Raw genomic sequence first — 15,940 nt, forward strand, 5'->3', positions numbered from 1 at the left:
TAATCTTTCGTTTTGCAGCTGTAAAAGTTTCACCACCTGATGCTCACCTTGACAGCAGTGAAGCTGAGCTGATGTCAATCCGAGCTTTTCATAGAGATTCAAAGCACTTGTTTTTTTTTTTTTTAGTTTAATTCACGCCCTTATTAACTGCATGTCCGGTGGGATTTCTCAGCAGATGTCAGCTTTCAAAATCAGTTTTTATCACTTAGACACAGCTCTGTGGATGTAATTGTGTGTGTGTGTGTGTGTATGTGTGTTGCGTAAAGGAGTGTCGAGAAGCATTGTCATGTCTTTGAAAGCGTGAAGTGTTTACTTCCTCTGTGAGATCCAAACATGACTGCCTGTTCATTTGTTTAGACGTCCGATCTTCTGTGGATTAAACCCGACGGTCCCACAGTGTCAGGATGCACACACTCACCTGTCACATGCATCATTTAATGTAATTAACGTATGCTATGCTGTAATCCAGTCGCATTAACGCTGAGCTCTGCTCCGCCTCCTCACAGATTGTCAGCGTCGGGAAACATGTCAAAGGCTACCATTACATCATGGCCAACCTGGTGAGCGCAAATCTCTTCTGATGGCTTCCTGTTTGTTTGTTTGGTTCTTTCTTTCTCCCCATCACTTCATCTTTACCTTGTCTCTCTCTTGCTGTCTCCCTGTTGTTTCACTCCATTTGTTCAAACACTGTTGAAAGCTTAGTTTCGCTCAATTACTGTATGTCTACAGGATCAGGACTGTGTTTTGATGGACTCCCAACAGTTGACCCTAGACAGACTAAACTAGTGAAATACTTTTTCACCTCCCTGCCTCCCACTTTTAAAAACTCTCAATTTTGACCATGCATATTATTAAGACTCACTGATATTCGACCAGTGTGGTGACCAAAAGCACATTTTGCCCCAAAAGACTGGAATATTGGAAGATATTTAATTAATTTGATTAACTCCGACGGCTGAAGCTTCTTTATACCTTTGGCTTAACAGATTTTTATACAAAATCAGAAGCATTGGATTTTATGTTGCATTTGTACTAGAACCATGTTACATAAGGATTTCCTGAAGGTCAGTATGGACAGTGTACATAATGGGTGTGTTGTGTTGAGTTGCACTTGTGGACCCATCCTCTAAGAACTATTCAGAAAAATACTTGGGTCACAGGATCAGGGACTTGAATTAATGGAAACTATTGAAGACTGACTGCTGTAATGTTAAACTCCCTCTGACAGCCTTCAAGGAATATGATATTATGTGGTATGATAGTAATGGATCAGTATTAAAGAGCATTTTTAGGAAACTAAGCAACATGCTGCTGTGGACACAGCAGCAAAATGCATTTTAGCATCCTAAAAAAAGAGACCGACTAAAAAAAAGTATATATCCATTTAATCGCATGATATATTTAGAATATTTTCACAGTAATTCAAGGGATAGCAAGGGCTGTTGAACTTGTCAAAGTTGTGACCTAAAAAAAAAATTCAGGAGTTTCATTTGTTTTGCTTTGTTTCCTGCATTTTGGGTTCTTTTAAAGAATGAAAATAACAAATAACAGTACACTGAAGCCACTTCAACTGCACTTTTATGTTAAATACTTTGGAACAGAATAAGTCACTCTGCCATAAACTGTTATTCATTAGTATTCTTTCATTCGTATATTTTTTTGTTTTTGCCCGGCCCTAAAAATAAAATTGACATAGCAGATTTTACAAAATGCATACTGCCCGAGTCTGGAGAAGCAGCAGGCGTGTAGGAAGCTGAAGATGTACTGCTGTGGACAGGGTCAGCAGCAAAGCATATTTCAGACACCAAAACAAATCAGTTTAAGTGTACGTTTTATGGCTTGTTATATCTCTCCTCCGAAGCAGCCAGACTCCTTTAGCAAAATCAGTGATTTTACCTCACAGTACACAAGAGTTGTTGGTCTACTGCCGCCTTGATCTGTTAGTTTGTTTGGGTTATTGTGTGATTTTGGTGTCTTAAATGCATCGTTTCAGTTCATCAAAGTAACACAATAATACAATAAGTGAGCCAGTTGTAGACAAGCAGCTCCTGTGCACTGCGAGGTAAAATTACTGTTTTTGTCAAAGGAGTCTGGTTGCTTTGGAGAAAGGCATATAACAGCGGTTTCCAGTGGGAAAATTATGTCTGACGAGAGGGATTTTGAAAAAGTGACATCTCAAGAAGGCTTTTAATTCCTTCAGACTTGGCACAAGAGTCCTTTTGAACTCAAGGGTTAACTTTTTACAATTTGGTGGTCAAAGGTCAACATCCCGATCACCTCACTAAACTTGTTTTTGGCCATAAGTCAAGAATTCATACACTAATTATGACAAAATTTCACACATCTAATGGGATAAATAGATTGAGGAGATGAAATTTTATATCCGAAAGGTCAAAGGTCAGCTTCACTGTGACATCATAACGTTCAGCTCTCTATCAATCCCCTGTCTTGGTTTTTCAGTTTATTATTGTTTCTGTCTGTCGTCTCTGGACTCAGCCTATGACCGCTCTCTTCCTTTGTCACCCCTGCAGGGTTTTAAAGACATCAATCTGGAGCGCTTCATGCACGGTGGAGCCAACGTGACGGGCTTCCAGCTGGTCGACTTCAGCAACCCCATGGTCATCAAACTGATGCAGCGCTGGAATAAGCTGGATCAGAGGGAGTATCCCGGCTCGGACGCTCCACCCAAGGTATGTCACGTTAAAATCGTAAGAAAAAGGATCAGCAGTGCAACACCTCTTGTGTGCCTACATTACCAAATGTTTTCAACAACTGTCAAACCAGAGAAATCCATAATTTATTCATAGTAATGGTGTGTTTCCTGCTAGCTAGTTGCTAGTTGTAATTTCTTGCCTCAAAAAAGTTGGTGTTCAGGAGCCTATTCTCAAATCTCACATGTGGGCTTTCAAATCCATCTCAAAAATCACCGCAATTTGATTTTCAGACTGTGGTGAAATGAGCTGAAAACAACAGCTACCTGGAGGGTGAGAAATGGATTTAAAACTGAAGAAGAAGAGCGGGCAGTCATGTAAATGACATGCTTTTTGGGCTAAAAGATGCAGTCCTTTCGTGATTCCTCTGGGCTGACTCGGTCATTGCAACAGCGAAAAAATAGCGGATACAGCAAAGAAAGATGCCACGAGCGAGGACGGCGCCAGATAAGATGATAAGTGTGTGAATAAAGGCTTTAGCAGCGTGTTTTCAAGGTGCGCTCAGCAGCAGCAGCAGCACACTGAGACAGAACTGGCTTGATGCAAAAGCTAATAAATAGCAGCCTGATAAAACATCAACATCAGCACACAAGGAACAGGCATCATCATCATCATCATCATCAGAGCAGCAATCTGCTCCACTTCGTCCACCGCTGTCACACACACTGATGTGACAGACTGACCCACTTTACATTCTTTTCAGGCACACAGACTGCAAATGGCACTGGGGCAAGAAGGCATCACGCCATGGTGGTCAACAAACCCTCTCGCCCCGCCAGCAAATCTGTATCCAACAAAGATTTCTATTTTAAAAAACAGATGCAGTGGAGTGGAAACGGTGTGAGTCAAGCAGTGTGCGTGTGCGTGTGTGTGTGTGTGTGTGACTGTGTTTTTCTGATGGATCGGGGTGGTTCAAATTAAAAGTTTACACCACGGGGCGATATCACATGATATTGTGTGTGTGTGTGTGTGTGTGTGTGTGTGTGCAGTTGATAAATTGCTCTCTCTCCTGGAAATCCACTCAGACTAAATGACTCTGCTCCCCATTAAGTTTGTCCACAGCCTGAGTCACAGTCAGCCCGTCTCTCCTTTAATATATTAACGCCAGCGGTGAGTCGGGTTTTGTTCTGGCATGTTTACTCACTCTGCAAAGACAAATGTGATGTCTGGCGTTTAGAAGCTCCAGGACTCTGCAGGTAGCGAACTAATGAGAGACTCCCGTGCGCAGGACAGCGAGCTTTGACATGACAGAGTCTTGGAGATACTCGACCCCATTCTCACCTGATGATAACATGTGATCTGTGTCTGCATGTGTTACCTTCACAGTGACATCTGGTCGAGGATCTTCGCATTTACACCTGATGTTCTTGTTATATTGGTTCTGTCCACACTGTGGTCAGATCTAAATGTGCAAATGAGATATATGGAGCTGATGGGTTCTCGGATGTGGGATTCTCAAGCTGAAGGCATCTGTATCCATTATGGAAGAGATTTAGATAAAAAGTTCAGGTATCAGTATCGAGAAGGAAACCGTTGTACTGGAACATCTTTAGTTTGTACACTATGAAGGTGTCAGCAGATAAAAACCGACTCTGGAAAGAATTAATCCAACACTGTCCCTCATTTCCCCTTGTCTGTGTTCATGTCTCTGGCAGTTCTGAGCGGTGAAGATGTTCAGACCGTTAGTGAGTTTAGTTCGCACCTCTGTTGTTCGCGTGTGCATGTGTGTGTTACTGCGGGCAGCTTGTCAAAGAGTAACGGGGGGATAGAGTGCAGCAGTCTCCGTAGAGAGCCATAATGTCACAGTGAGCAGTGGGCTAATGAATAGGAGCCTCCCCCGGCCGGAGGCGAAGTTAATGAACTCCTGCTAGCCGGGATAATTAATGCCAGACTGCTACCCGGCTGGACAAAATGCTCGCCTTTTCCCTTTTCTTTCTGCCCCGCTCACTCTCCATCTTTCACTCAATTACTTTTCTGCCGCGCCAGAGGTGAGTTTTAGGGAAATGTGCGGCTCATGACGGAGAGACTGATTTCTGTAGACGCAAATAATCAGAGCCAACGCGGAGTCTTCAGGTCAAAGATAGATGAGGGGAAATTGGGAGGCACACACTGTAGGGAATGTGCTCTTCCCTTCTCCTCCTCTCCTCCTCTCCATTTCCAGAAAATAATGAGCAGAGTAAAACTGCTGCCTCTCTGCAGCTGCCTGTACTGCTGGGCCCTGCAGAAACTCAGCGTGCTCTCAGAGGCAGCCTTACGCAGATTGTTCTTAAGGAGACCTGACCAGCAAATACTGCAGAACATTTTGCACGTCTAGCTAAATCAACATTTAATTGGCCTCATACCTTTTTTTTTTCTGGAGTGTGTGTCCTCGTGTGTGTGTGTCCTTCAGCGCTGCAAAACAGACAGAACAGTACGGTGGCCTCCAGGTTTCAAAGGCTGTAATTTACAAATCTGTCCGGACTGGGATTTTATTTATTTTAAATAGATCTAATAGACTAGAGCTGAACCATAATTCCTCCTGCAGTTGTTTTTTTCCAGCCAAAGAGACACTGCGTCCACAAACAGTAACGAATGTCCTCTCTTCTCCCAGTACACCTCAGCGCTGACGTACGACGGGGTGATGGTGATGGCCGAGGCCTTCAGGAACCTGAGAAGGCAGAAGGTGGACATTTCCAGACGGGGGAACGCTGGCGACTGTCTCGCCAACCCTGCCGCCCCGTGGAACCAGGGCATCGACATGGAACGCACTCTAAAACAGGTGAGAGGAAATGCATGTTTGTTGTGTTTCCATGTGCATACCATACAACGGTGCAGCAACCATAGGCATATATACGTAGACGCCACATTGACCATCGGGTCGTTGGCAACGTATACTCTTTCTGTCGGCCCTTGAAGTCTTCATGCCACCCTCTGGCCACCCCATGAATATTTTTTTTAGATCCTCCCCTGTTTATATGGCGTAAAGTGATCTCTCCCTCACTGCAACCGACACAGCCATTCGTTACACAGTGTTTTAATGCGTCAGAATGATGGAAGGCCGTCAGATTTTTATGTTGCTGTTACAAAACTTCAGCCAATGATGGGAAATATTATGTTAACATGATGTGATGTTTTCAGGCACAGTACTGAGATTAGGTCACCAACGTTTGACAGCGCTTAAAGCTCAAGCTTTAAACATCGTTCTGTCACATTTGTTCTTGCTTTCCTTTTTCTTGTATTGATTCACTTTTTTCACCGCAAAACACCTCATAAAAAGCTGATTTATTTCTTTGATAACAAATTGACTTAAATGGACCTTGATATGCTGAAGTTCCTCCTTCAACCTTTCTGTGGAAAGTAAATAAACTCTATTTGCTGCTGTCAGTGTGTTGATATATTTTCTCTTCTCTGTGTGCAGGTCCGGTTGCAGGGATTAACAGGTAATGTCCAGTTTGACCACTATGGCCGCAGGGTCAACTACACAATGGACGTGTTTGAACTGAAGAATAATGGACCCAGACGGGTAAAGTATCACACCGCGCTGCTTTCATTTCTGTTATGGAAGAATATTTGTCCATGTCAAGTCAGTAACGATGCATATTTTACCTTACACAGCATTTAGATAGATATATTTGCGCGCTACTGGGGCAGGACGACACAGTGTGTAGTGTGGCGTTTTCTGTTATCGTCAAGTAGGTTGTAAAAAAAAGCTTCAGCTTCTGCTCCTGGTATGAGAGGATGGATGTGTGTTGAGAAAATTCAGGGAAAATGGGAAAAAGAGAGAGAGAGGGGGCACTTGTGAGAGTGATGGTGAGAGGATGGGATGAAATAGAGAGCAATCAAGGTGGAGGAGGAGAGAGGAGGAGAGAGGAGAGAGGAGTTCCCATCAATCAAACGCTGCTTTGGCCTGTCGTCCTGCAGCACAGCGAGGGTCCTGTCAGGACACGGCCGGTGTGTGTGTGCCTGGGTGTGTGTGTGCCTACATTTTCCATGTTCCTCAATCATCCCGATGCCCCGGCACACAGGGAGGGACCAGCCAATCACAGTTCTTCGCTCCCTCTGGCTTCACACCAGCAGCCAGCTGACTCACTCAGCATCTCGCTGACTTATAGCTGCTCGTGGTGGCTGTCAAAGTTTTTGTCCATTACAGGATCAATACATCAGTTTGACGGAATATTTGCAGATATTATTATTTTATTAAAAATCACATATCAGCCACATACGTCCTCTCGACAGTCCCTCCACAGAGGATGATAATATTGTGACCACAACATATCATATCTGTCAGTTCCGGTCGGTCAGTTTGACCCTGAAGGACTTCTGGAAGACGACAGTCTCATCAGCTCAACATGAAATAGATTCTGACAAAAAGGAGAACAACAACATTGAACCATGAAACTGGAATCTTGCATGAGGGCGTTTAAGCTGAGCCTGTGCAATAAGTCAACCACTTTAAAGGTATAGTTCGGATTATTTAATGTGGGGTTGTATAAGGTACTTATTGTCAGCATATAGATGCTGGTCGACAGGCTTCCTGTTTGAAGAAGCAGAGTGGAATACCAGCAGGGAAACTGCAGAGTCAGCAGCAAAACATACGTATTTTAACCACTTAAGAAAAGTCCATCTAAGAAAAGTTTCAGTGTGTGCAATATTTAGAGCATTTTTGCCACTTTACTTTATTGTCAGACAGTCTTTTCCGATGAGAAACAGGCCTTATACAAGCCAAATATCGCTCTTTCCCAACCAACCAAACTCCATAGGCGAAATCAGTCATTGTGCCTCGACAACATGGGAGTTGCTGATCTACCGCTGCCTCATTCTGTTAGTTTGTTTTTCTTACTGCGACTTCATTGTTTCAAAGGCTTGATTTAGATTAAGACAATAACACAAACAAACCAACAGGTTGAAGCAGTAGTATTCCAGTAAGTCCTGTGTTCAGCAAGGTAAAATTAATGATTTTGCTAATGGAGTTTGGTTGAGCAAGAGTGTGGCTTATATAATGGTTAAAAAGTCCACCTTAAAAAGAATCAGTGTCAGTTTAATTGTATGCTGTATTTAGAATATTTTCACTGCTCTTCTTTGCTGCCTTTTCTGATGGAAAACCGTCATTATGTAAGCCAAATGTCACTCTCGCTTTTAATAATACATTGCTCAGCTTTCGTGCTGGTGCTCCTGCTGCTTCTCCAAACTGGGGACGTGTCGACGGCCATCTGCTGTAGATAACGTGAAACACCGACTGATCGATAAGGACCTCATACGACCTCACATTAAATAATCCAAACTATCCCTGTAAGTGGAATCACAGCTTGATGTGATGATGCCTTCATTAAGAATTTACTTTTTATTATAGTGACAGGGCAATTTAACACAGTCCCAAAACAGAGCATAAAACTGATGTGCTGCACAGAGAGTTTATAGCTATTGCTAATCTTCATCTCTGGTCCCTAGTTGGGCATTTACACGTACAGTGTAATTAAAATATACAGCTTTCAGCATCATTAAACCACAATGAACTACAGACATGGAAACAGACCTACAGTCAGATACACATACAACAATACACCTTGAAACAATTAGATGCTCTTAACTTATCCTTTGTTCGAAAGATATTATGTCTGGAATTACTTTTATTTCAGTTGGCAGTTTGTTCCAGAGTTCACAGCTCTTTGTGGAAGAGGGTGATTGTCCAAATTTAAATATATGATGTGTTTATTATTATTATTATTATCATTTTTTTACATTGACCATAACAGCATGACTGGTTATCACGGCCTTTATACTGTTTATCCCGCAGTGTTGATCAGCCTGGTTGTAATTGTATTTTGTCTGTATTTAGAACAATTTTTTTTTTATCACCATAAAAAGTTTAATCATGGTGTATGTTTGCACCATTAATTACGATTATAATGTAACATAATTTTTTTCAATGTATTGCTTCCAAAATATATCATTATTGAGGGATTTCTACAGAACAATCGCCAACGTTGATTGTTTTAGTATTTGTTAAATAAAGCAATGTGATATCTATGGGATGCCACCAATATTAATAAATAAATAAATAAATAAATAAGGCTATGAAATAAATTCTGAAATAAATATAATAAATAAATAAATAAATATACATGTATATATATATATTTATATATATATGTTTACATTTGTTTACTTGTATATTTATTGCCTTATTTGTTTATTTGAGGATTCATTTCATAGTCAGACTATCAAGCCATTCCATATATATCAAGTTTGATATTTTGGTTCAGACAGGTGCAGGGACACCTGCCCGTAAAGTAAGGACGAGTCTTTGCTTCATGTTGTTTTTGTTAAATCCAATTCTGTGAAGCAAAGAGCCGCACCGCTCTGTTTCAACATCAGGGATTGTGTCAACAGAAGCAGCAGTTCGCCAAAGATAGCAGAGCGAGGTGTGCATGCAGCGTCGCACAGTATATTAACACATGAACACACGAACAGACGCGCAGTCTCATGTTGTGCTTTCCCCGCAGATCGGCTACTGGAACGACGCGGACAAACTAGTGCTGATCCAGGATTCTCCGCTGCTTCCAAATGACACGTCTGGCATGGAGAACCGCACCGTTGTGGTGACTACCATCATGGTAAGAGACCGGCATGTTCTCGCCGCCACACAAACACACACCTGCAGTCGTTATATTCTCAGCAAGTTGTAATGCCAGGACACTTTATCACGTAGAGCTGCTGCAGACACATAATACTGGGAGGACATGCAGAGTCAGGAGCTTCACATACATCTTACATCTTACCTCCAGCATCAAAAACTGCATCCACAACAACCTGCTTATCCTGCACCACTTCTCTCTTGTACACGTATTTCTACTGTATTCTCAGTATTTGCACTTTAGCACTGTTTAACTTAATATTTGTGGGTAATTTTTCTTGTTTGATACTGTATTTGTTGTCATCGATTTTAGTTAAGTTTAACATCATTAGTAAACTGTTAAAAAATGTTTTAACTTAAAAAAAAAGTTAATACCCGGACTGCCTTAAAATCATCAGTTGAGTGAATCTGAAGTGACAAGTTGAGGTAATTTTGTAATGTTTTCTTCAAGCTATCAAAAAAGGTCTCATGAGAGTTTTAACTCTCACAAAATGCATGCTGGGAAGTCTGCTCATATGCTGATCGTGTTTCTTTACAAACTTAATCGAATGGGTTGATTCAACTCTGCACAGAACATTCATTCAACTCACTATTTCCAGTCAAATTTTAAGTATTTATTTAGTAGTTATTTCATGTGTATTTAAGTTAAAGTTAATGAGAAAAGATTAGTTGATTCCGTTAGATTCCTGTGTGATGTGTTACAGTGTTGTAAAGTTTTGTTGCCGGCTTTTAGAGCAAAGAGCGAGGTCTTCTCTGTGATTACAAACAAACACTCGACATTCTCGCTGGGACAAATTTATAATTGAAACGGCAGAGATGCCAATTATCCACCATTAGAAGCCTCAACAGACCAGAACACAGGAGCAGCAACAAGATGTGTGATGTGACAAAATAGTCGAAACTCAAGGGTCCACATGTAGCCACACTTAACTCCTTCAACACTGACGATATCCTGAGTTTGGAGTCACCAACACTATAACACTAATTACACTACATTTGGCAGTAGCTACACAAGTAAATAATTACTTATTCAAATTAGTGATGCAGTTACAATTACTGAAATTCAAATGGGATCATTACTTGTTACTGTTGTCGTACCTGAAACTGCAGAGCACAGCAGACAAACACAGTGACTTTAACAGTGACACAAACAGTTCAGGCAGTGTAAATTTATTTTTCATTGAAGTTAAATATAAACTGTTCATCACATATTTATTTATTAACCACTGTAGAAACACTTGGTTAGCATATCCATCTTCCTGTAGGTCTTCTTCTACTAAATCCCACAGTCAAACCCACAGACAACAGAAGTGTAGTTTACAGGGAACACTAGTCGTTGCTGCCCTCTGGTGGTGGGGAGTATTAATAACTTCTGTCAGTGATAATGGGTACAATGATAGATAAATAATTTGACAGTGGTCACTAAAATAATATGACTGTGTGTGTATTAATAAGAGAATTAACGCAGACATTTAAAAATAGCACAAAAGTTACTTTCCCTAGTAACTAAATACTTTTATATGAAGTATTTGGTAAAGTAATTCAATTTTCACAGAGAACTAATTACTAAATTTCAGTAACTTTCCCAACATTGGTTATTAATCAGCAGTATGTGTAATTCGGTCTTTTTTATTTTGAAAAATTACATACCCATTTTAAACATTATCAGTGTCGCTAAAAATTTCAGCAAAAAGTATAAGTATCGTATCAAATTTAAAAAGTTTGTTATCACCCATCCCTAAGATATACTGTGCTAAATCGAAACCAAAGTTTGAATTTTTTAGCTTTGTAAAACATCATTAGTATTAAAGTTTGTTTCCAGCATTTAAAGCAAAGAGTGAGGGCTTTTCTCCTACGTCATACACAAACACTCATCATTCTCACTGGGAAATATCCATCATTGAAAAGGTAGAGGTGCCAATTATCCACCATTAGTAGCCTCAACAGACCAGAATGCAGGTGCGGCAAGGAAACACAATGTAGCAGCCAAAAAAAACAATTTCATCACACGACTCCTTGAATATTGGCTATTTCCTAGGATGTATAATATCCAACGGTGGACTGATAGAGTTTTTAAAGGCGCATATTCTAATGCAACGCTCAGATTTCAGCACTTCAGGACTTTATGTTGTGCACCATGACTGAGCGGGAATTTCAGGGATAACGCAGGCTTTGTTACAACAGTAAAACAACACAGAGCAGAGGTGTGGACTAAAGTCACAGTGACAAGGACTTGAGTCGATACATGAGCAATAAATCTGATGACTTTAGACTTGACTGGGCAAAATCAGAACAGACTTGGAACCAAGTTGGACTTGAACACCAATAAGTTGACTTGAACTCGAATCAGGTAATGTTTAAGTTATTGTTTCTCAGCGAGTCGACACTCAATTCCCCAAATCCACTTTGTTTAAACAAGAGATTAACATTTTTCCTGAATATAAGACGTGATATATCCCAAGACCAGAGGCACACCATCTCGGGAAATGCTCTTGTTTTTAAGGCAGAATTTCAGCTACCGTCAAAACACATCTCAGGCAACACTGTGTGTGACTGGGAGAAATGTCGGTTCCACACCTGATTCACTTCAGTGGATTATCTGGTGCTATCAATGATTACTGAGGCAGAAGAAGCTTTAACCTACATTGTAATGAAAATAATCGGGGCGTGCAGCTTGAACTTCTGCAGCTGTGAGGATGAAATGCCAAGTTTATGGCTTTTTGATCTTTCGCTGTCTGACTGAAGAGCATCAAGGAAGTGATATTTTACAATTCTTTATCAATGACAGTCATTAAAGCGAGTTATTTGGTGTTTTCAGTGTCATCCTATTGAGCTCAGACATTTTTTTTTCCATATTCTGTTTATGTTCAGAAGCTGCTGTGACTCCAGCAGAAGGCTGTGAAGGCACCGTGCCTGCTGCGATGTCAGATATAGTAAATAAAATCAGTGATCACTTAAAATTGAAAAGCAAAGCTCTAAAAAAAATTTAAAAAAAAAAAGCTCCCACTCACCTGGTATGAGATTTCTGATGGATTCTTTAGGAGATTTTGTCTTTTTTGAGTGAGGAGAGCATTTTGCCACAGCCAACTGCTGAAGGTAAATCTGTCTGTGTGCTGCCATCTCTGTCAGTATTTCACCCTGAAATGTTTTTGACTGAGATTCCAAATGTCACAGCAAAACGCTCGTTGAACGTCCAGCGCATTTGATTCCTCGTTCAGATCGCACACTTTCTTGATTGTTTAATCTTTTGAAGTATTTCCACATAAAACGTGTGGCAGAAGTTGTGTTGTACTAATTTCAAAATATATTTCCACATGTTCTGAAGGTTTTAGAAACATTTCCCACGGTTTTACAGTTTATATTTCCCTGGAACTGGAACATGGGTTGAATGGCTATTCCAGAAATTTCCCAGGAATAAACCCTAGTTTGAACCAATCTGACAGCATCCAGTCAGAAGAGAATTACGTTATTGAGCTTCAGTTGAAAAAATTATACCAAAGATAATTTTGTTTGCATAAAAAACTGACAAAAAAAGAAATTGCAGTATGCAAAACATGCAGGTCAAAAATTACAGACCCATTTCAACATTTAAAGTTGTACAGAGAATGGTGAGTTAAGGCTCTGTTGTTAATATGAAATTACATTTGGTGAAAAGCACATTATGACTTCTTTAGCACTGAAAGCTGGGACTTGGGACTTGCCAGTCTTGACTTGGGACTTGAGACTTACTTATGACTTGCAAAACAACGACCTGGTCCCACCTCTCATAAGGAGACTTAAAGAAAGGGGCTTTCTTTTTATTACTCCAGTAGAAACTTCAATATACCGTCATACAACTCCCGAATCAACTACCATCACGTAGATTTTCTTTTATTGCACCAATAAACATCTCAAACAGCTCCTTATCCAGCTGCCGTTACTGAGGTTTTTGTTCTTATTGCACAGATAAAGAGTTCATAAAAGAGCATTTTACACATGATTGAAATGAATGGCCTTTGCATGGCATGTGAATCTCTGGCTGCAGCAGTGACTCTGACACGGCTGAGTAGAGTAAAGCAGCCAGATGTTGAGCGTACATGTAGCAGCTGAGTGGAGGAGGAGGAGGAGGAGGAGGGAAGGAGGTGGGAATGGAGAGTCACAGCTCAGCACAATCCTCCCTCTTTTCAGCCCCTGATGAGGAACCCCATTTTAAGAAACTGAGCCCCCAGTTGGACGAGAGCAGGATATGAAAGCCCTTAATGGCAGAGTGATGGACACAACAACCCGAGCCAAAATGAAGCCCTAAAGACTCTGGGCGAGAGGAGACACACGGCACCTTTGTTAATGGACGCCCTGTTCAGAAAAGTGAACAAGAAATGGAGCCACTCAGAGCCGTAATGGAGCCCTTCAGGAGGAAAATGAAATGCAAATGGAGGGAAAAGACACTGTCTCTTTTTAAGGACGGTGCTTTTGGATGGACACCCATTGAGGCTAAAATGGGTCCTAACAGCACAGTGTCTGTTTACTGACATAAACAAGCTCCCACTACACCTGTTTGTGTGTGTTAGACTCATACATTGTCATGCCCGGTGTGTTTGTGTGGCCAATCACAGCTTGAACCCCATCCTTGGTTTGAATTTGTAATTTCTGCAGAAGATTTATGGACCCTGAACTTTAAAGTGAGGCAGTGCCAGAGTGTGAATATACATTATGTCTCACTGGATTCCTGTTTGCTCTAAATCTGTCACCTGCTCCAGCGTATAGTACATTTACACACTCAGTCGAAGCTTTAAAACAGCTTAGAAAGACTAATGCTCTCATAATCATCCCCGTTCATATCCATCACGCTTTTCTGCAGCATGATATTGTAGTTACATTGTGACGGCTGCCTTTCACACCCGCTTTAATGTTGGTGAGAGTAATGTTTGTTTAGCATAAACTTGATGAAGTGTCTCAGTGTTTTATCACATCAACGCTGCCTCCGTGTCTTACCAACTTGTAAGGAAACGTGATGGGAAATACGTCTCTTTGCCATCAAACATTTCAGTTTCCCTCTGGTTTCAGTGTACAGATCTGTCTTCTACTGTATTCACAGCAGAGAAATCAGCGTCAGTTTTGTTTTCTGACTGATTTAAAGTCAAATAGCAGCTCTTTTCCAATGCAGAATGTTAATAAAACATACCCTGGGGCTTCTCCTGACGAGAATCTTGTGAGGTTTTTGTACTACTGTAACCACAATCCTCTGTTTAAAGACAGAGAATCCAGGTCATAGCAGCTGCCAGGACACACATTTGCACCTGAGCTGTGCGCATAAACGTTTTCACGCGCAAATCTGGGATTCAGCAACATTTTCTTACCTGAATTTGTTCATATTCTGCAAATAAATGTAGAACTGCTTCAGTCCATACCTTCAAATGTCAGTCTTAGAGAGTGTTGAAGCACACCTTTTAACTAAATGCAAAGAATCTCAAAACCTTTTTCATTAAAAAAGGCTTCAATAGATTTCTCGGATGCATTTTTATGGTTGATTTCCTTTGTTTTTTCCCCCCCTGATTTTAGGGTCGTATCACAAATGTCATGATTTGTTTTTATGCTAAGAATTTTGTGTTGCGTTTAATGAATGTAGTCCTCTATATAAAAAAAAACTAAATAATAATAATACTAATAATTTTCATTAATACTTGCAAAAAAAAACTTTATTTCCTGATTGTTTCACAGCGGTTATGATCTACACACAATTAAACTCCCATGCACACTGCTGCAACCCTGATTCTGTCTGATTATAATAATACTTCACGGCTTTCTTTCGGTTTTTATGCTAAATATTTCCTGATATAGAGAAATGTGGATGTGGCAATATGCCACCAAACAAAAATATGCCTTTCTCCTCAAGAGATAATAAATAAAATAAATTTAATGAGTTACACAGAATGAACATATATAATGACTGTCTGGGGCTTATCTATACAGTGGTGGGGCTCGAGTCAGTATCAGAATTTCAATATGAATGCATGAACAATAGAATATCACTCCTCTAGCTGCTAGAAATGTGATGCATTATGGGTTGCATGATTGCACTGACTAATTTTTCACAACAAAATCACATTGAGAGTGACAGGCGTAGACGGGTGCAAGACAATACCATTCATGGGGGATCCGGGCCACAGAAAACACAACAGAGCCAGCAGAGTTTCCGGATCGACCCCGTTATTAATAATATATTCAAACTCGTCATTGTTCCATGATACAATTTCCAAACTGAATGAATACAGGTTACTTATTTTAGACCGCTGTCATTCTTGCAAGATGTGCTCACGTGAAAAACGTAGTGACACGATGTGACATAGCTTCCCTGCTCTCGGGGGGCCCCTGCTTGGGGGGCCATATGCAACCGCATCATCCACATATGGCAAGAAACGGTTCTGCTGGGACTCAAATCCAGCCCTCAGCGGTGCCTGTCAGGCCCAACCCGACTACACCCACCTGAGCTAGCTAAATTTGAGGCCTGAATTTTACTTACGCTCATTTATATTGTTGCAAGCAGAGGCCGCTGTGAGTGTGCAGGTTGTCTATGAGGTCGAGGCACAGAAGCAACAATAGTGACATTCATTAAAGCACTTAGGTGATCCGAAACCCT

At 40.8% G+C, this 15,940-nt stretch overlaps 1 protein-coding gene across 2 annotated transcripts in view; it reads left to right on the forward strand.

Annotated features, from left to right (window-relative positions):
• The window catches only part of gria4b (glutamate receptor, ionotropic, AMPA 4b), a 172,371-nt gene that overhangs the window by 106,060 nt on the left and 50,371 nt on the right, over positions 1 to 15,940 (forward strand). For both annotated transcript variants that reach the window (XM_084729992.1, XM_084729993.1), the window contains exons 5-9: positions 507 to 560; positions 2,532 to 2,690; positions 5,302 to 5,469; positions 6,109 to 6,213; positions 9,194 to 9,304. In XM_084729992.1, coding sequence (XP_084586118.1) covers positions 507 to 560; positions 2,532 to 2,690; positions 5,302 to 5,469; positions 6,109 to 6,213; positions 9,194 to 9,304 — 597 coding nt within the window. The remainder of the gene's footprint in view (positions 1 to 506; positions 561 to 2,531; positions 2,691 to 5,301; positions 5,470 to 6,108; positions 6,214 to 9,193; positions 9,305 to 15,940) is intronic.

This window comes from Lutjanus erythropterus, chromosome 11 (assembly GCF_056507025.1).
Source record: "Lutjanus erythropterus isolate fLutEry1 chromosome 11, fLutEry1.hap2, whole genome shotgun sequence".
Classification (NCBI taxonomy): domain Eukaryota; kingdom Metazoa; phylum Chordata; class Actinopteri; order Lutjaniformes; family Lutjanidae; genus Lutjanus; species Lutjanus erythropterus.